The sequence below is a fragment of the Sebastes umbrosus genome, chromosome 3 (assembly GCF_015220745.1).
Source record: "Sebastes umbrosus isolate fSebUmb1 chromosome 3, fSebUmb1.pri, whole genome shotgun sequence".
Taxonomy (NCBI): Eukaryota; Metazoa; Chordata; class Actinopteri; order Perciformes; family Sebastidae; genus Sebastes; species Sebastes umbrosus.
This window is the reverse complement of record NC_051271.1, coordinates 4872416-4893231: the sequence shown is the minus strand read 5'-3', so window position 1 is coordinate 4893231 and position 20816 is coordinate 4872416. Positions and strand designations below refer to the sequence as shown.

The 20816-nt window shown below is 39.8% G+C and overlaps 2 protein-coding genes across 3 annotated transcripts in view; both read left to right on the top strand.

Annotated features, from left to right (window-relative positions):
• LOC119484636 (homeobox protein MSH-C-like) overlaps positions 1 to 20816 on the top strand; it is a 47779-nt gene that overhangs the window by 23628 nt on the left and 3335 nt on the right. The window contains exons 3-5 of one of the 2 annotated variants that reach the window (XM_037763608.1): positions 9538 to 9604; positions 9704 to 10383; positions 13196 to 13698. In XM_037763608.1, coding sequence (XP_037619536.1) covers positions 9960 to 10383; positions 13196 to 13608 — 837 coding nt within the window. In that variant the 5' untranslated portion in view covers positions 9538 to 9604; positions 9704 to 9959 and the 3' untranslated portion in view covers positions 13609 to 13698. The remainder of the gene's footprint in view (positions 1 to 9537; positions 9605 to 9703; positions 10384 to 13195; positions 13699 to 20816) is intronic. The other variant, XM_037763609.1, reaches the window with a different exon arrangement.
• Positions 17047 to 20404, top strand: atp5pd (ATP synthase peripheral stalk subunit d). Its single transcript, XM_037763620.1, has 6 exons — positions 17047 to 17133; positions 18626 to 18756; positions 19159 to 19255; positions 19680 to 19751; positions 20039 to 20101; positions 20221 to 20404. Exons 2-6 carry the CDS (start codon positions 18635 to 18637, stop codon positions 20350 to 20352), a joined length of 486 nt encoding a protein of 161 aa, XP_037619548.1. The 5' UTR covers positions 17047 to 17133; positions 18626 to 18634; the 3' UTR covers positions 20353 to 20404.

Here is a 20816-nt window from a genome sequence, read left to right as displayed (position 1 = left end):
ACCAAAACAACAACATCAGTTAGCGCGGTTTACCAATCCAGCCGATGGCTTTTAAAGCAATTGTGGCCATATAGAAAACACAGACCCGACCACTGGCCACTTTGGCTAGCATGTCATATAATTACTAGAGCCGGGATGATTCACCTATCTCCTGCTTCAACACTATCACGATGGTTGGGTGCTGATTCGATATGTTTTGCGATTTTTAAGTATTGTGATTCAATATTACCATTTATTGCGATTTTGTTTTTTTAACACTAGACCATTGGAAAAAGTTGAATCATACACTTTTAGGGACTTTTACTTTAAATTAATACATTAAAATGTTTGATTTTCAGCCTATATGTAGTCAGAGATGTCCTGAAGTCAAATATACCAGTCAAATAAAAGAATAAAGACATTTCCCTCACACATTAGTGGTATTTTCTTTTTAATTTATAAGGGACATGTAATGTTTTATACTTCTGGGGAATATAATCCAATCAATCTTATTTCTACACATATATTGTGTATAAAGTTCCCTTTGTTAACACCTTATTTTGAAAATTGTAGTCACACGTGTATACTTCCTCTAACTTCTCCAAGTCCGTCTCTAGCTCTCCCGTCAGCTCCGTTCTCTTTATAAATCCATGGTCGGCTCCATCGGAGCCGTTTGAATGCATTTAACATAAATGTCAGTATATGGGTGTTCTACAGTTGTAGCGTCGGCCCATTTGACCACGGAGATGAGACCGACGGCCGGCTTGACCGCACGTTACCGCAATACGTTAACGTTTCCTGTTTGTGACAGAGTTAGCATGCAGCTTTAGCCGTGATGTCTAGCTCCGCTTTTCCTGTCAATGTGTGAAACCCAAAGTGTTTCCATACTTTACTGGATGTGTAGTGTTTACCACGCTGGATTTAACATGTGAGGATGCAGGTCAACCTTCACCGTTTGTTGTCTCGGCCGGCTGCAGTTTTTTTCGGTTGAAGGACACGGGACGGATATGACGTTGCGTTACTCAGACTACAACAATAAACTTCCTTCAACCGCCTTATAGACTCAAATGAAGCAAATATATCGATTCTGGCATTAAAAAATCTATTTCAAAATCGTGATGCATAAGTAAATAAATTTTTTTTTCACCACCCCTAGTAATTACTGTGTACACAAACTCCACAAAGATCTGTCTTGCATCCCGTTGAGCCTGAGAGGATGATGCTGGAACAAGATATAAATCACCCCCGTGCTGATTTAAGCCGACACAATGAATAACATTAATTGCAATGTTGAGAACCATGAATTTTGCTTTTTGCTGTGAGTGGCACACATAAAGTCAGCCTCTCCCTGCTGATAAAAGACTTGAAAAAGGGCCCTATTGAGTGAAGTGGAGACTGTGAGTTTGGTAGGGGAGCTCACCTGTGGAGAGGAGTCTATAGCTGCATAGAAGGCCCAACAGCTGCCAGGGTTGTAAGTCTAGGCACCTAGCAGAGCCGCAGAATGGGAAATGTGAGGCACTCTTTCAATGCACTGCCACTTAGTAACAGAAGGCATGTGCCAAACTTGCAGAATGAGAATGAAAACTCCCCCTTCGGAGTTCACTAAATATCAGCAGCGACTCTTTTTTTTTTCATCCCCTCCCCTCCTCTCTTCCCCCTCCTTCTCCTCTCTTTCTCTTTTCTTCCTCTCCTTTAGTCTATTATAATTCCTCCATAAAAGAACAATGGTTGACTGAAAGACCCCCAAACCACAGAGATATACCAACAATCGGCAGGGAGAAGGAAAAAGGGGGGGGGGGCTCGGCTGAAGTGTGGAAGCCATCAATTACTGAGGGCCTAAAGTTAACATCCCAGCAGGATATGTGCATTAGAATGCAGATACGGGCAGGCTATGGGCAGCAGATGCCTAGCGGAGCGGTCAAAAGAGCACCCCGAGCTCGTGAGAGGACATATGCAGTGTGGGAGACTCTCGGCTCTCGACTCCTCGCCGTGGAATCTCCAGAAGAATAGAAAATTAAATTGAATGATGATTGCAGCAGCGGCTCAAAAGAGCCATTGTGTGGAACTAACTGGAATTATGGGTTTGAAATGTGACAGCAACAACTGACATCTCACATAATGGATGCCAATACACATGGCTGCGGTGCGGCCTCAATAAATCTCACACATCAGCAGCGAGTGGATCTGGGGGTTTCGTCGCAGCAACAAGTGGCCCCGTCCGTCGTCTCCAGTCGGGTCTGAAACGCATCGTGATTCCTCCGCATGCACTGCCCTAACAGGATTTCCACCCTCTCACCACATCTCTCTATTCTGGCCGCTCAGCAAGACTCAGCCCTCTGGGCTTCCTCGCGCCGCTAATTTACACTAGCCCGCAGGCTACCTTCACAGTCAGAACAGTGCAATTGTATTTTCAGGCTCATTAAGCAATAGCACAAAAAAAGGGGGGGAGCTCTTACCCCCCGTCTACTTTCCCGTCCACGCTCTGTTCGGCGGGAGAGAAAGGGGGAGTACAGAAGAGATAAAAGGTGGGATAAAGAAATGGAGCTACATTATAGTTGTGAGGCTCTATCAGGTTGTTTGTGTTTACTACATCTGTTGGTTTGGGATGAGGAGGAGGAGGAGGAGGAGGAGGAGGAGAGCCGGCACAGTCGCCGCTCCCGATCTTCTGAGAACCAATCCGGCTGCTCGGTAGCGGCCCTATTCAGGATCAACCCATGCTTGTTTATTTGAAAGGGACCCCGCTTTTTCAACTTCCCACCCTCCCCATTGTTCGCCTTCTCACGGGGAGGACTTTGAAATTGTAATCTCAGGATATTCAAACACACACATTTGTTCTGACCTTCGGTGACTGCAATAACATTATCACTATCAGACAGGCATCGCCAATTTGGATCTAACGCTGCATTCAACCACTTTGACTTGAAAGCTTTTGTTGACTTGTAAAAAGATTTATATACGGAGAGTTTAGATTCAGAAATGAGGGCTGAAACAAGTGGCAAAGCTTTTTTTAAATTCATTATTGTCATTAAAACTAAATTAAAGGAACGTTATGTTCTGAGGAAATTTAAATTGACCTACACGTGTTCTCAAAATGCAGGAGCTCAAACATCAATTTAACCCCAAAAAATATCAGAAACTGTCAGTTAAAGTTTCAATATAACCAATTTATTCATGAGTTTTTTCCAGTATTACATTTTATGATATAAAATGTCTGGTAACTGGAAGCAAATTGTCAAAAGTAAACACTTTTAACTGTCACACCTTGTGGAAAGACTTTCTTGGCATCAAGTGCTTTTATCAGTTTCTGCCATTATTGGTGTGAAGATTATTTTCATTTCCTCTCCAGAGCAATAAAATGATTCATCTGCAAATTATCAATGTAACCTTTCAGTTGCATGAGAACTGTAAATGTGCCTGCATGCCAACAAAGAGAGACTCATCATCTCAGTTATTAAATTTAATGATGAAATGAAACCAAAAGAAAATTGCGTGCAACAAATTTCATAATTTCTCCTCACCCAGTTTAAATAACACATTTTTTTATGACGTGCAAAAGAAAAGATTTCATATGATATATACCAAATTGCTGTAATTTATACAATAGTTTGCTGGTTTTGGCCTCGCTGGGATTCGAAGCCAGCAGTAAAAGAGAAAATTGATGCTGCTGCTGCCTTGTGTGTTTTTTTTTTTTTTCCTCCAGCATCACAGTTTTGGCTGCTAAGAGCGAAGGAGATTGTGGCGACATTCTTGGGTTTGTGAATGAGACCACAGAGTAGCCACACAAAGTTCCTCGTCCCCAGTCCTCGACCTAACTCGCCCACTCACATTGTCTCTAGACTTTCCTCAAGAATGTGGATTTCTATGGTCGACGGCAAGCCAGACGAAATTGCCAATTGCATTGTCACCTCTTGTGGTTTTTCTCCTTAACAATCTCCACCGGCAGCAGAGTTCAGGAGCAAACCTCTCAACGAAAACATCTGTTTTTTTGAAGATGCTAGAGTGGGAAACGGTGTTAAAGATGTTATTTAAAAGAAATCAGTGTATGATTTCAAATCAGCTTTGAGTTCAAAATGCAAATTCCACCATCGCAGTCGAGAAGAAATAAACCCTGTTGAGTTTAGGTTTGAGTTAAAAACAGCAGCTATAACACCGCGGGACGCTCCATCCCCTGATTGCTTTTTTACAGTCCACAAAACGAAGCCATGATGAAGGCGGCTCGCTTCCTTTGCTTCAGCACGGCAAGACTATTTCCCTCATTACCCTGCGCTCAAACACAGGGCGCTCTGATGCCACAAGAGGAAGTGGCTTTGGCAGAAAATGTCAAACCAGCGTTTAAGTGCAGGATTGAAAGCGGGTCTGATGTGGATTGGATCAACTTGTTAAGTCAAATGAAAAGGTCAAAGATATATTTTTTCCACCAGCGCTGAGAGCGGCCTGTTTAAGCTGCTGTTAAACGGAGGAGCACCGCCGTGCTGGTCACCTCATGTGAGGAAGGCACACGAGTCGAGGTGTTGAAGGAGGCGGGAAGTTAAAACAATAAGATGAATAGTTACCTCTTGCTTTCATGCAGAAATGAAGACTAAACTTCCCCCCACAGAGTTTTCATCCAGAGAAGTGAGAATGACGCGTCGCGATGATGCTCTTGTCCCCGTCTGCTCTGCGCTGTCATGTCAGCAAAGTGTCCATCTCATTTGTAGGCCTGTAGCTACAGGTCTTTGTGCCACTGTCGACACATCTCACAGGGATTGGGTTCCACAGCTCGCCCGCTCCTCTAAATGATCTGTTTGTTTGTCGGAGAGGGCCTCGCTACTGCGGGGAATTCACACATTGTTGATTGAGGACAGATACCAGCTCACCTGGACTCCCACGAAGTTCATCAGCTGGTGCACCTGAAGAGCACAGCCTCGACTGGACCGCCTTTTCAAAGAAATGTATGATACGAGAATGACGTTATAGTGTTTTCTCACATAGCCGCCACTTGGCCCTTGATCTTGACGTACTGGCTAAGTGGTTTCATCGAGTATTGAAAAAGGCCCCCGCACACAGGAGAAAGAGTTTTCATTTTCTGGTGCCAGCTGAAGGGAAAGTGCTTCCCATCGAGCTCGCACCGACCTTGAAGGGTAGATCTGCTTTCAAACTCCCTAACACCTTTTGACACAGTTCACTCGCCTGCATGCTGTTACAGAAATGTCTTTTGGGGTAGGGGAGAAGGGGCCCGAAGCTAAATACACCAGAGCAAACACCAGGGGAGGAGAGCTAACTGCACTTCTTGTGTAGATTTATCTCTGGGTGTACCTGTATCGGATGAATCTCGGTATGAGTCCGTGTGCTCCGCGGGCCGACTCTCATCCCCTTTCTTGCACAACAACAACGTAGATGAGATAGAGGGAAGAGGTACACGGTCGCTGGGATTTAAACCCAAACCAGCTGGGTGACGAGAGGCCCCCGGTGTGTGAGGAGACAGAGGGCCGGCTTTGTCATATAGAAAACGGAGGAGCGGACTCAACATCAGGAGTTACTCAAGTTGAATCATCAAGCAAAGTTGTGCCTCTTACCTCTTTGCACCTGAGGGCTTTCACGAGGCCGGCCATTATTTCAATAAGGAATTTTGTCACTCAAACAATCTTTATTTTGTCGTTTTTGGGTGGAAACAGCGGCTAATTTCACTAATCCAGTCTTTGGCATAGGGCTGCAAAACACAACCAACTGCTTGTGGTTTCTGAACATGGCAAGTCTAATAATGGGTTAATTATACATTGTTTCATCTGGGGATGCTAATTTTGAATAATTTTTTTAACCAATAACCGACCCTCGTTAACCGATTATTAATCGTTAACCCGACATGCGTCGCATGTAGCGGTGCGCCAACTGCAGTGTATGAGCACAACAGACAACTGAGTCCCCAGTTCACCGTCCGGTAGCGTTACTGTAGCAACCACGATGCTGCGTGTATTGTCGAGGACACATGCAGCCATTTAGTCTCCACCGCATCGTTTAGTTTAGCTGCCAGGTTGTCGACTGTGTGTTCGACAACCGTGTGTTTGCCTAGCCTTCGCAGCGGTAGCGTTGCTGAAGGCTTCGTGCCGGCCTTTGTCACACACATACGGTCTGTCAGCGCGGCTTAACATTAGCGAGTGTCCGACAGGCCGTGTGTGTGTGGGGACGGTGAGTGTGGGGTTGTTGGTGGCGTTATAGCTGTGAACGTAGCTGTAGCAGTGTGTGTACAGTTTAATTGTCGGTGAATAAATGCTGCAACTCCTCCAAGCCAACTTCCTGTATCCTCCAATACCGTCGCAGACTCTCTTAAAGTGGGTTGTTAAGGTGGACCGGCTTTTCTTCTTGAAGTGACAAGCCGCTCCTCTGAGTTTTGCTCAGCTTTTGAATTCATTTTCAATATTTCTTTTAACTGTTTAACCGATTAATCGGTTAAAATTCCTAATGTCGGTTAACAGTTTAACGGTTAATTATTAACATCCCTAGTTTCATCCAGTTAAGCATGAAGAGGACTAATGAAGTAGTTTGGTAGAGTGAACGAGGATCACGTCAATCCATCTTCTCACTTAACAACTTTTTAATCGTGGATTAGATCGTGTTGATGAGTGTGGAGCTCTCAGTGGGGTCTCGTGTTGAACTGATGATGTCCAGGAGGCCAAAGTGTAACGCTGACACCTTTAATGTGATATCGACATGGACATGTTGACAGGGAAGAATTTAGATGATTGACATAGTGAAGTTTAAGGGAGTTTATAGTCTCCCGTTGCCAAACAATATGATTTATTCTAACTTTAACTGTCCAATATATAAAGTAGCTAGAATTAGGTCCACATCAACCAACTACAACAGTAAAAATACTGGAAACGTGTATGCGACATGTAAAAATGGTCCAATAATGTAATAAATATGACACCCTGAATGGGGCTATTCTGCATAATGAGTACTTTTACTTTTGATACTTTGAGTTGGGATGCACTGATCCGACTTTTTCAGTCCCGATACCGATAGCGATATCTGGGCTTTGTGTATCGGCTGATACCGAGTACCAATCTGATACCAGTGTTTAATTAATAAGCTGTATGCCTCACTGTGGGGAAGTGACTGGGATCATTTTTTTATGTTTAAAACAACATCAGGTTTGACTTAAACATTGCTTTTTTAACTTTGTAAAACAAAATGTAACAAATAAATACAATTTTTTTTATTTTATTTACACAAATTGAATTTTTATTTATTATTAAAATAATAAATTGTTCACCAGCAACTCGGTAACAAAAATTCTTTAAAATTAACAGAATATTAATTTATTAATAAAATAATAAATCGTTCACCAGCAACTTGGTAAAAGAAATCTTCAAAATTAACAGAATATTTATTTATTATTAAAATAATAAATCGTACAACACTAACTCAGTAAAAAAATCTTTAAAATTAACAGAATATTTATTTATCATTATAATAATGAATCGTACACCAGCAACTTGGTAAAAAATCTTTAAAATTAACAGAAATTACAATTCAAGTGTTAATCTTTTTAATGCAGCAACAAAAAACAGGAATTCAAATTCCAGTATATAATGTATAAAGTATATTAACATAGAATTGAATTGAACAGATCGGCCGTGTTGTCAACGATCCAGCTATTTGAGTCAGTATCGGCCCGATATCCGATCCAGTATCGGTGTCGGTGCATCACTACTTTGAGTACATTTTTCTGGTCAACTTTGGTGCTTTCAAGTGAAACTTTGAATGCAGGACTTTTACTTGTAGTTGGCTAATTTTGTGGTATTGATTCTTCAACTTAAGCCAAAAGTATCTGACCTCATAGATGGATAGATGGATAGATAGATAGATAGATAGTTAGATAGATAGATAGATAGATAGATAGATAGATAGATAAGATAGTAACTTTATTGATCCCGAGGGAAATTCCACTTTCCAGCATCACAGTTCCATAGTGCAGAACATGTTAGTAAAAAGGCAGTAAAAAAAGTTAGTAGTGCAAAGTACAAAGTACAAAAAAATATACCAGATATAAAAATACAAGGAGATGAAGAAAACTGTTAAAACTGAATATAGTGCAGGGTAACAACTGTGATACAGGACTATTACAAAAAGTGAATATAGTGCAGAAGAGACTGTTAAAAATTAGTATAGTGCAGGGTAACTCCAGTAGCTTAGTCTATGAAAGTGCACTGTATGCATTATTATCTGTCCATGAAGATGTTCATGAAGTAAAATCAGCACATTACAATTAAATTGCTGTTTTTTTAAACTTATTTTTGCATGTCCATGATGGTCTGGTGATGATTTTGTCATCATTTTAATACTACATGCTACATGAATTAAACGCCACCCTCATCAGCTGCAGACTACAGACGTGAAAGGGTTAACTGTCAGCAGCTTCCTTCCACGCAGCTCCACGCAGCTCCACGCACTGGACTATGAAATATCTGGAGGACAATTGGTTAAGTGGAGTTAACTGTTGCCTTTTCTCCCCGAGGTATCTGTCCTGTTTGATCCCGCCGAGCCTGGCGCCTCGCAGAACACAACTTGTCTGGCTTATTAAATAGTCTGACCTGCAGAGAGAAAAACGCCTGTTGCTTCTCAACTGAGGCTATTGTGAAGCGAGAAGAGCTCCTGACAGCCCTTAAATTGCTATAATGCTGTGTGACCAACACTCATACCTAATCAATTTATACCCTGGCTGCGCACCTTTTTCTTATTGCATTTGCTTCTCAGCTGAATTTATTTATTTTCAGTCATTTGATTACTTTATATGCAGCCTGTTTGATTATTTACAAATATTACAGACCCGAGCCAACTTCCTGTATCTTGCAACTCCGGCTCAGACTCTCTTAAAGGTCCCATATCATGCACATTTTCAGGTTCATGTTTGTATCTTCGGTTTCTACTAGAACATGTTTACATGCTTTAATGTTCAAAAAACACTTTTATTTTTCTCGTACTGTCTGTCTGAATATACCTGTATTCACGCTCTGTCTGGAACGCTCCGTTTTAGCGCATTTCAACGGAATGGCAACCGAATTGCGTTGCTAGGCAACAGCTTGGGTCCATGTTTACATCCTGTCAGCTGATGTTATTTACATACACTGCAACATGAAATAAACTGGGACACATTCAGTACGTTTACATTTAAAACTGTGAAATGGTCTAAAGATTATAGATTTGTGACATCACAAATGGACAGAAATCCTAACAGCTTGTTTCAAACGCACAGTTTCTGAATACGGGCTGTGTGTATTTCTCTGTGGATTGAGTGTTTTGATACTTTCACAGTATTTATATATCACTTAAACCTGCTTTATGATATAAAAGACGTACAAATCTCACTTTTTACAATATGGGACCTTTAAGGTGGGCCAGCTTTTCTCCTTAAAGTGACAAGTCGCTCATCTGAGTTTTGCTCAGCTTTTTAATTCATTTTTAATTTACAAATATTTAAATCTGATTTTTTTTTTTTTTTTTTTTCTTCTTCATTGATAAAAGTATTTCTTTGATATATTGACATCTCTTTAGTTCCTGCTCATCTTTACATTACAGGAGAATAATTCAACGATGGAGTGGCTGATCTGATGGATGTAAATGGTCAACAGAGTCCTCCCCACTGGTTAATTGCGCTAAAATTGGTCTAAGCTACTTTGTGAGTGCCATCAATAGCCCTGCACCACAGGGGGTCTGTATGATTAACTTCTCCTTCCTTTCAAAGGCCTCTTGATGTTTCTCTTGGAAGGCAGCTGGCCAATCAGAGCCGCGCTCGCCGAACGTGAGGAGCTGATTGGCTGCAGCGAGGAGGTTGGACATCCCTTGTCCTTTTATAGACGCACCTCCGTGCAGCGCGTAAAAGGCTACTGCGCACCGCTGACAGCGCGTAAAGGAGACGCACATTGGATACTATACAACCTCGGCGACTCCATCTCCATTCCTCTGTGCATGGCCCACATCATCATCCTCCTTGTGTCACCATGAATCCTGCGCATCCTGCAGAGGGGTCGCCGTCCAGAGACGCCAAAAAACAGCTCCATCAGAAAGAGGAGATGGACACGGAGGAAGAGGAGCTGCAGCAGCCCAAAGACATGAGCACCACCACGGAGACAGGATACAAAGCAGTGCAGCGGAGCAGCCTCAAGTTTAGCGTCGAGTCGTTGATTTCCAAGAAGAAACCCACCTCCACCTGTCGGACTTCTTCTTATCCCACCACAGATTTAGCTCTGCAGGGCGCGCAGTTCTCTCCAAGGACTCTTTACGCAGAGAGGGAGAGCAATAAGGTGTCCTCCGCAGAGAGCTCGCAGGGTGTTTCTGTGTCTGTCTCCAGCAGCTCCAGCAGCGAGGACAGTGAGAAAGATCAGAGCACTTGGTTCCAGACGTCCTCCTTCTCAACTCCACCTCGTAAGTCCATCCCTCTGCTGTTCTGAGAAGTTTTGCAAAGATACTTTTTTTCCCCCACATCTATTCATCTTCTACTGTCGATAATAATTTAGATAATTAAGCAACAGATGCACTAAAATTATAATTTCATTGTTGATATTGCCCCTATAGGCAACCACTTTCATTTGTAAGATATTAAAAAGGCAACATGCAATAAAAGACATTTACGCACAGCCAGTAGAGCTATAGGGGCAATATCAACAATGAAATTATAATTTGGGTTTTGGGGGGATTTGGGTTTAGTTAGTTCTGCTTAGTATTTAATTGTAGTTAGTGTCCATCTTGTGTGCTATTTGGTTTGGCTAAGCCCCTATATATATGCCCTCATGTGTCATTGTGCAGGTTAGTTTTGTTCAGTCAACATCTTGTTTATTAGTGAGAATAAGTATAGTTATATTGCTTTAACCTCTTTTATAGACCTAGGTATTAAATTCTTGGTTTATAATGTTTTGTTATTTTTTGGGTAAATAAAAAGCCCAATTACTTCAACAAGTTTCCTCGTTGCCTCACTGCTTCGTCCCTTACAACACTTTAATTTGTAAGATATTAAAAAAGGCAACATGCAAGAAAGACTTTTACGCACAGTCAGTAGAGCTTACTGGCGTAAAAGTCTTTCTTGCATGTTGTCTTTTTAATATTGTAAGGCAGGCTTCTCGTTGCCTTAACTCTAAACTTACTTGTTACTTAATAAAACTACTGTAGGGCTGTGGGTTAAAACAGGATCTACTTTAATGCCTCAACTCCAGCGTAGGACAATTGAACACCGATAACCTAAAAGGTGGCACATCACTTCTTACCTCATATCACTCCGCCAATCTTAAACATCACTCACCTTACAAGCAAGTAAGGTGCGCCAAAATATATAGTTCCAAATCAAACTTAAGGTGCAGAATACCATATGTATACTATATAAAATAAATATTCTATAAATAAGTCCGGCCCTCTGCTGTTCTGAGAAGTTTTGCAAAGATACTTTTTTCCCCACATTTATTCATCTTCTACTGTCGATAATCATTTAGATAATTAGCCAACAGATGCACTAAATCATAATTTCCTTGTTGATATTGCCCCTATAGCTCTACTGGCTGTGCGTAAAAGTCTTTCTTGCATGTTACCTTTTTAATATCTTAAAAACTGCAGATACATTAAAGTGTTGTGCTGCAGAGCATGTGAAGCACACATTTGGTTATTTGTCAAATTCTTATATTTTAGTCTACATATTTCTTTTGATATTTACCTTTTAGATGCATGTGATATATGCAAGCAAAAGGTGATATTAAACCTTACAACTAATGTTTGCACTACTGAATGTGATCTGTGATACAGAGGCTTCATTTATTTAGATACTTTTTTTTCCACATCTATTCATCTTCTACTGTCGATAATCATTCAGATAATTAGGCAACTGATACACATAATATCCTTGTTGATATTGCCCCTATTGCTCTACTGACTGTGCGTAAAAGTCTTTCTTGCATGTTGCCTTTTTTAATATCTTACAAATTAAAGTGTTGTAAGGGACGAAGCAGTGAGGCAACGAGGAAACAGGAGTTGTTGAAGTAATTGGGCTTTTTATTTACCCAAAAAATAACAAAACATTATAAACCAAGAATTTAAATACCTAGGTCTATAAAAGAGGTTAAAGCAATATAACTATACTTATTCTTACTAATAAACAAGATATTGACTGAACAAAACTAACCTGCACAATGACACATGAGGGCATATATATAGGGGCTTAGCCAAACCAAATAGCACACAAGATGGACACTAACTACAATTAAATACTAAGCAGAACTAACTAAACCCAAATCCCCCCAAAACCCAAATTATAATTTCATTGTTGATATTGCCCCTATAGCTCTACTGGCTGTGCGTAAAAGTCTTTCCTGCATGTTGCCTTTTTAATATCTTACAAATTAAAGAGTTGTGCTGCAGAGCATGTGAAGCTCACATTTAGTTCTTTGTCAAATTCTTATATTTTAGTCTACATATTTCTTTTGACATTTACCTTTAGATGCAGGTGATATATGCAAGCAAAAGGTGATATTAATCTTTACAACTAATGTTTGCACGATTGAATGTGATCTGTGATACACAGTAAACCTATTTATTGATGTGTGTTTACTTCCTGTATCATGTGTTTGCAATGTAATTAGGCAACAGATACACTAAATCATAATTTCCTTGTTGATATTGCCCCTATAGCTCTACTGGCTGTGCGTAAAAGTCTTTCTTGCATGTTACCTTTTTAATATCTTACAAACTGCAGATAAATTAAAGTGTTGTGCTGCAGAGCATGTGAAGCATACATTTGGTTCTTTCTCAAATTGTTCTTTCTTATATTTTAGTTTACATATTTCTTTTGATATTTACCTTTAGATGCAGGTGATATATAGAATAGAACAGAATAGAATATAAAGCGTTATTGTCACTGTATTAAATACAACGAGATTCACAGTTGTCACTTCTGGTCAGTGCTTTTAAACAAATACTTGACAAGACTAAACGAGGCAGATAAAACATATAACAGGTAAAACACACACAGTTATAAAGCAAAATGTGATATTAAGCTTTACAACTGATGTTTGCACGACAGAATGTGATACATAGAGGATGCATTTATCATAGTAAAATCTATTTATTGATGTGTTTACTTCCTGTGTCATGTGTTTGCATTTAATATTGAAAGTTCACCTGCTGTGATGATGTGACAATCACGCGTCGGTTTAATCTGACCTATTTCTCTTTGTATTTTGTTTTTGTCCAACAGGCAGCTCGAGTCCACCTGCGTGTACTTTACGGAAACACAAGAACAACAGGAAACCTCGCACGCCCTTCACTACCTCCCAGCTGCTGGCTCTGGAGCGCAAGTTCCGCCAGAAGCAGTACCTCTCCATCGCAGAGAGAGCAGAGTTCTCCAACTCACTCAACCTGACGGAGACTCAGGTCAAGATCTGGTTCCAGAACCGCAGAGCCAAAGCCAAGAGACTGCAGGAGGCCGAGCTGGAGAAGTACAAACTGGCCTCCAAACCCCTCCTGCCGGCCTTCGCGCTGCCGCTGCCTCTCGGAGCCCACATGGGTTCACCAGCCTGGGGTCCATCTAACGCCTTCCATAGACCCAGTCTGCCGGTACCGGGACTCTTCGGCGGACCAGTCACTTATGGGATGTACTACTTGTCTTAGTGGCCCATAACTGTGTGTGTATATGTGTGGGTTTTAAAGGTCCCATATTGTAAAAAGTGAGATTTTCAGGTCGTTAACATTTTAAAGCAGGTTAATACTGTTAAACTATCAACACACTCGGTTAAACAGTTAAAAGAAATATTAACAAATTAAATAAAAGGCTGAGCAAAACTCAGAGGAGCGGCTTGTCACTTTAAGGAGAAAAAGTTGGCCCACCTTAACAGCCTACCTTAAAGGTCCCAAATTGTAAAAAGTGAGATTTTCATGTCTTTCATATTATAAAGCAGGTTTAAATTCTATATAAATACTGTTAAATTATCAAAACACTCAATATACAGAGAAATACACACAGCCCGTATTCAGAAATTGTGTGTTTGAAACAAGCCTTTAGGATTTCTGTCCATTTGTGATGTCACAAATATACAATATTTAGACCCATTACACGGTTTTAAACATAAACATTCTAAATGTGTCCCAGTATATTTCCTGGTTGCAGAGTATGTGAATAACATCAGCTGACAGGAAGTAAACATAGACCCAAACTGTTGCCTAGCAACGCCATTCTGTTGCAATTTCATTGAAATGCACTAAAACGGAGCGTTTCAGACACAGAGGGTAAATACAGGTATATTCAGGCAGACACTATGAGGAAATTAAAGTTTTTTCTGAACATTACAGCATGTAAACATGTTCTAGTAAAAACATAAAATATAGGATGAACCTGAAAATGAGCACGATATGGGACCTTTAAGAGAAAAAATGTCCTCTGTCATCATGATTGCAATACACTTATGAGGATGATGCGTTTTCTACACCTCGGATACATTATTTTTCTATTTTAAATTTGGAGTTTGAAGAAATTTTCTAACCTCAAGGATAAAAAATAATTAATTCTGGGACATATTTTTGATGCGTAATTGTGTGCGTAATTGGACTGAAAGACTGAATTGTGGATTCCCAGGCCTAAAATTACTGAGGCAATACTCCAAAAGTAAATGTCTTCTGTCATGTTTGCAATACACTTATGAGGATGATGCGTTTTCTACACCTCGGATACATTCTTTTTTAGATTTATAGAAATTTTCTAACCTCCAGGATAAAAAATAATTAATTCTGGGACACATTTTTTGATGCGTAATTGTGTGCGTAATTGGACTGAAAGACTGTGGATTGTGGATTCACAGGCCTACAATTACTGAGGCAATACTCCAAAAGTAAATGTCAGGTTTTTAAACGACATGCCTTAAACGTCTCATTCCAGTCCCTCCACCGTGCTGCGCAGTAGTTTGTGAAAGAAGTGGGTATTTAAAGTGTGTCCAGACATGATCTGGATGGATGCGGAGGTATTAAAGCAACAGAAAAGTACTTAAACGGTGTCAGTGCCTTAAGACTATCGAGTATCACTTGAAGTATTCCTCCTCATTCAGCAGCATCGACTGTTTCTGGTAAAACTGCAGTTTTCCTGCAGAGTTGCTGTGTGAATATTTCCTTACAGCAGTTTCCAGTCACGAATTCTACATTTTTGTAAACATGGAGCAAAATTATATTTTAGAAAAAAAACACGTGTATTAGATATTTTTTTTACTCTCACAACGTGGCCTTCATGGGAGTGATAATAGATTTTGTTTGAAGATTTTTTTTTTTTTTTTTGCTGTAAATGTAAATAAAATGTGTAGTGTTCATAAAGCCCTGCAGCCTCGCTTGAAGAGCAGCAGGAAATGTGGTATTTATTGAATATCTTTGTATCTGTACTGTGTACATACATCACTCTATCTAAATGCTCAGTTACTTGTAAAAACTGATTTTAGTAAATAAACATTATACAAGACCTGAAAGTGGCTGACTCCTTTTCAACGTTTTACTTTATTTTTTCTTTAGAGCTTGATGAATCAGTGAAGAAGGAGTTCATATGCAATGCTCCTCCAAGAAATTGGACTTCATTATACTAATATGAGATAATTGTTTTTATTTTTGATTATCAATGAAATTTTGAATGAAAGCAATATAAGCAAGCCAAACCTCAACCATTGTTCCAAAATTACCCTTATTGCCTGCCCACATAATTGTTATTAATGTATAATTTGAAAATGGCCCAAATAATTATGTGATTTTTTTTCCAATATCGTGCCATTCACTTTCCATAGCTTACATTCAAAATAGAATATAATCTATTTAATAAAACACTTTGGAAATAAATTGTCAGGGAGATTTCAATATGAACCTGAGACAATATCAGTTAAACACCTAATATGTTAAAGTGAAAACAAATATTTGAACACAACTTTATGTCTTCTTTGGCACTTTTTAACAAATCATTTGGAAACGGAAATATATTTAACATATCTTGTCATTTGTTAAAAAAAGACACATGTGCCCTATTTCCAATAAGAAATGCTTTAGAGCCATTATTTACATTTTTTTTATCTTACTACTGAATTTTGAAACATCATTCCCTGTGTAGATATGTTATTATACGTTATTTTGTCTAGGCAGTGGTGGGGGTGTGAGAAAGTGAAAAATTAAATATCTGCGAATAATGTTCTTTTTCTTAAATAAAAATACTATAATAATGTAATTGTAAGAATGTGACAGGCTACGTGTCGTTGCTGCGCACCTCTAGAGGCCGATATTCACCTGCCTGTTGTTACCATGCCCATAATAATAATAACAATAAAAAGAAGACATATTACACAAATGAGCACAAATGATCAGCTCGATGCAATTGTGGGGAAACATTATTTTTAAAAACGGCCCATGCTGATGTTAAACTGTGGGCATTGTAATTCGAATGTGTCTGTTGTTTGGTTCACTTGATGTAGCCTGGAGGTTAATAACTGTTTGTTCTGCAGGGATTTATGAACCAATGTTTAACACAGGTTATATTAAAAAAGATTAAAACTTTTCTCATATTAATGTTGATGCTCGTTTGCTCTCTGTACCCTACCTCTCTCCTCCAACAAAAAAAAATCATGTGTCGCATTTATAGGCTAAATAAAATCACAGAAACACGACTTACAGCTTATTATGGTATATATTTAATATTTTCGACATTAAAGCACTTAGGTGCAGCTATACATTTAGTCATATAGTTGTAGTCTTGTTTAGCTTTGGACGAACAGCTGGAGGCAGTATTACTATTAGCCCCCTTGTTGTACAGCTGACTCCCAGAAAAGTTCCTTTTTGTCCCCCCATTTGTCTTTAGATAGTTCTCTTTTGATGCAAATTTAGTGCTTTTAGTGTTTGTGAATTGTATTTTATCTGTATTTGTGTCAATGTGTCTGCAACTTTGTGTTCCTGCTGCTGAACGTCTTGGCCAGGCCTCCCTTGGAAAAGAGGTTCTTAATCTCAATGAGACTAACCTGGTTAAGTAAAGGTTAAATAAAATAAATACAAAATAAAAAAATGACTGGTTGTAGTTACTCTGCCCGTCCACCAGGGGGCGGTGGCGGACTCGCTGATGCTGCTGCTGATAAGGATGACGCACTTCCGTCTTCCCACCGTCACTGACTACCCTCCTTGCAGCAGGTGAGTTCATCAGAGGAGCTGTCTGCTGCATGAAACAACATCTAATGGCATTCTGTTACTAAATACTCATTTGTGCAGCTGCTATATTCATCGTTGTGCTCGATATTCAACAGTAAACTCAACGTTCACTCGGTGTTTTGTGGAAAAGCTGAGACTCTTCTCTGACCTTGGCTAGCAAGCTAACAGAGCTAACAGAGCTAACAGAGCTAACAGAGCTAGCTACCGTTAGCTAGCCGTGCAGGAACACAATGTCAAGGGCCTGGTGTCATTGACTGTCAGAAACGCGTTTTCAATCATCTCATCGTCTCCATTAGTCATTCAAATCATGCTTTACCATTTTAAGACCTTCAGTCGGACGTGACTGTGCATTAATGTCTATATTCCTACCTGCAGTAATGCTGTTACTTGTCTGCACGTTTTAACACAAACCTCAGTGTTTCATCCTGAGACATGGTCTGTATCCTGGAGTTTGTTTCATCCTGAGACATAGTCTGTATCCTGGAGTTAATCTTTAAAAGTGAACCCGCTGCACTGAATTGAGTAACTGCATTATGACATAACCTTGCAGTGTACATTAGATTGGAGGTGACCAGGTTTTTGTCTGTCTAGCAACCAGGCCTCACTTATACTGTATAGCAAGGACATTTTCTTCAGGTTATATATAATTGTACTGTAAATTACCAAGGTGTATTGGTGTATGTGTAGGGACAAGAGTTGAAAATACAGCAGCTATAAACTCTCTGTGCAGCACATCAGTTTCATGCCCTGTATTGGAACTATGTTAAATTGCATCGTCACTATCAAATATTATGTTTTCGTTGCAATGCAGAAGAAACTGGTGCCATATACACTTAGTTTCCAGATAATTAATTGCACTTGGTTAAAACTAATGTAGCTAAATACACAGCCCTGCAATAACGCGATGATAAATGATGTTCAGCATTTGTTGACGCTGATTTAGAGAGGTGTTTATTCAACTTCATGGTCTTTTTGGAAGACATATTTCAGCATTTTTGGTGTTGTATTAAACTGACCTGTGTTTCTAATTTTTAATCTACCGTCACTGATATACATGGGGTAAATATTAGTATAACACAATACATTTCATCAGCAAATACAGCATCCAAAATCCTCAGAAACTGTATCAACACCTCCCTAAAACACAAGTGTGAAATATCACTGTTGACCTTAGTAACAGTGGATCATGACCTAACTCAAGTTAACTCAAAAAAGACCTTGAGTTAATTTTTTTTGTCAAACTCTCAAATAGCTTCAACGTAAACTTAACATTACCATTAATGATGGTAGGATTTATTGCATGGCTGTTGTACTAGACTGTTGGTATTAATTAGGTGTACCTCGTGAACGGGCAACTGTGTGTACTGTGTATATAACTGGGAAAACATTTTACATACACAATCGTTTTTGCAGACACATGTGGCCTGGATTATTTTGCTGTTTTTGTTGACGTTTATTTCCTTCTACCTTCCAGACAGGCAGAATGGCAAGCCGTCGTGTAGCCCTGAAGGCCGTTGACTGGCTGGCGTTTGCTGAGCGGGTCCCACCCAACCAGAGGGGCATGTTCAACTCACTGAAGACTCGCAGTGATGCCATCGCTGCCAAGTTAGTTTTACACCAACAACAGGCTTTAGCAAGTCATGCTAAAGTCAATTTAGGTCTTATAGTGCTGAACTTCATTCTTGGCTAATACACCATGAGAGAACACAACAAACAGTGCAACTGAATATTAATAGTTTATTTAAGTCTTTACTGCTTGGTGTTTGTTTCTTGCTGATAAAAAAAATGACATCAGTCTGAGGGAAGTTTCAAAGGAGTCTGCTGCTATCTTACATGCAATGAGAGAGTGGCACGTACCAGGGCTACAGAGCTTAAGTGTCCACCTGGCTGAGAAGCTTTGCAAGGTGTTGGAAGGATAATCACGCGTCATTCTGTACTGATTTTCTCAGTTTGCTCACTGTACCTTCATTGTCATCTGTTAAACTCCATCTTCTCTCTTCCTACCAGACTGACCTCTCTGCCAGCGACTCCGGTAGCCATCGACTGGAGTTTCTACAGGAGCACAGTGGCCAAAGCCGGGATGGTTGATGAGTTCGAGAAGAAGGTGAGCTTTACTTGACTGGTTTATTCAACGGGTCATGAGCATTATGCAGTCTCTCTGTGAAATGTGGGTTAAAATCCCACTTCTGACACTACATGGCAACTTTCACTGTAGTTGTAGCTGGCATATCTTTATGGCTGCGTCCAGCTGTGCTGAGACCTTTCCAGATAATGTAAACGTACATTAATGGTGAATACAACGGAGCATTAATACCTTGGAGCCATCTGTACAGGCCGTGAGGGTTACAGTGCTAGTGATCTATTGTAGCAGGCAAACTACAGCTTAAATCTCCTTTTGGTCTCCTCTGCATGAATAATCAGTTTAGCTGGTGGTTGTGCAGCTAAGTCATAATTTCATTCAATAGTTTGTTCAGCATTTGTTGCTTTGCGCTGCAGTGGTAAATGATAAATGTTCCTCCCACACACAGTTCAAAGCCCTGCAGATCCCCGAGCCTGTGGACACACAGACGAACGCCATCAATGCACAGGAAGCTGAAGCTGTAAGTGATGACACCAAACAAATCCATGTATTGCCTGAATTTCAGCTTTACTTTACTGTTGTAAAATGTGTTGACTTTTAATTGGAAAACTGATACAGATAAACCAAAATTGGCATTTATATAAGAGAATTTTAATACACACAAATTCATCACGATCATGAAATTCAACCAACATTAAAACAGACATTGTAAATCAAAGTAAAAAGAGAGATATACCACAACTGGAATTAATTCAAACTGTTGTCATTTTCCATTGTCAGATGTAATTGTTTCACTTTCTCTAACAGAATAAAAGTGCATCAGCCTACGTTGAAGGATCGAAGGCCCGCATCGCTCAGTATGAGCAAGAGGTGAGACAGTAGTTGCATTCGTTGCTAAAACAACTCATGGACTTCTTCTGGGAACCTGTATTTATAACCATACGTTTTTTTTCCCGTTTCTCTTTCTGTTCTTTTGTGTTTGCTATCAGCTGGATAAATTCAACAACATGATCCCCTTCGACCAGATGACCATCGAGGACCTCAACAACACCTTCCCCGAGACCAAGTTGGACAAGGTCAAATATCCCTACTGGCCCCACAAGCCCATTGCGGATCTGTAATCCCATTACTGGAAACTCCCCTCACAATAAAGTTTATGTATTTTAAAGAGAACTATTTGATTATTTTATTCATTTGATACACATTTTGTTTTCAGATGTCTATCTGAGTTGTTTCGTGTGACGGAGTATTAGTGCCACATTGAGGCGGCGAAAAAAATCTGAGATTTTGAGTATAAAGTCATCGATTTACGGGAAAAAAGTTGTAATATTATGAGAATAACGTCATAAGTTAACGAGAAAAAAGTCACAAGTTTAAGAGAAAAAAGTCGTAGTTTTATGAGAATAAAATCATAATAATATAAAGTAGTAATTTTTCGTGTTATTTTAGAGGGGAAATAGAGCAGCGTGCCGCCTGTGTGAAAATGAGGGATGTGGAGCATCTCGTAAAGTTATACCTTAGTTTAGGTTTCAGAAATAACGAAATATTTCATCTTTTGGCACATCAGCACCACATCAGTATCAGG

Coding starts and splice junctions, on each gene's coding strand:
- atp5pd (XM_037763620.1), top strand. CDS start 18,635: ATGGCAAGCCGTCGTGTAGCCCTGAAGGCCGTTGACTGGCTGGCGTTT. Junction 18,757..19,158: donor AGTGATGCCATCGCTGCCAA/GTTAGTTTTACA, acceptor TCTTCCTACCAG/ACTGACCTCTCTGCCAGCGA. Junction 19,256..19,679: donor TTGATGAGTTCGAGAAGAAG/GTGAGCTTTACT, acceptor TCCCACACACAG/TTCAAAGCCCTGCAGATCCC.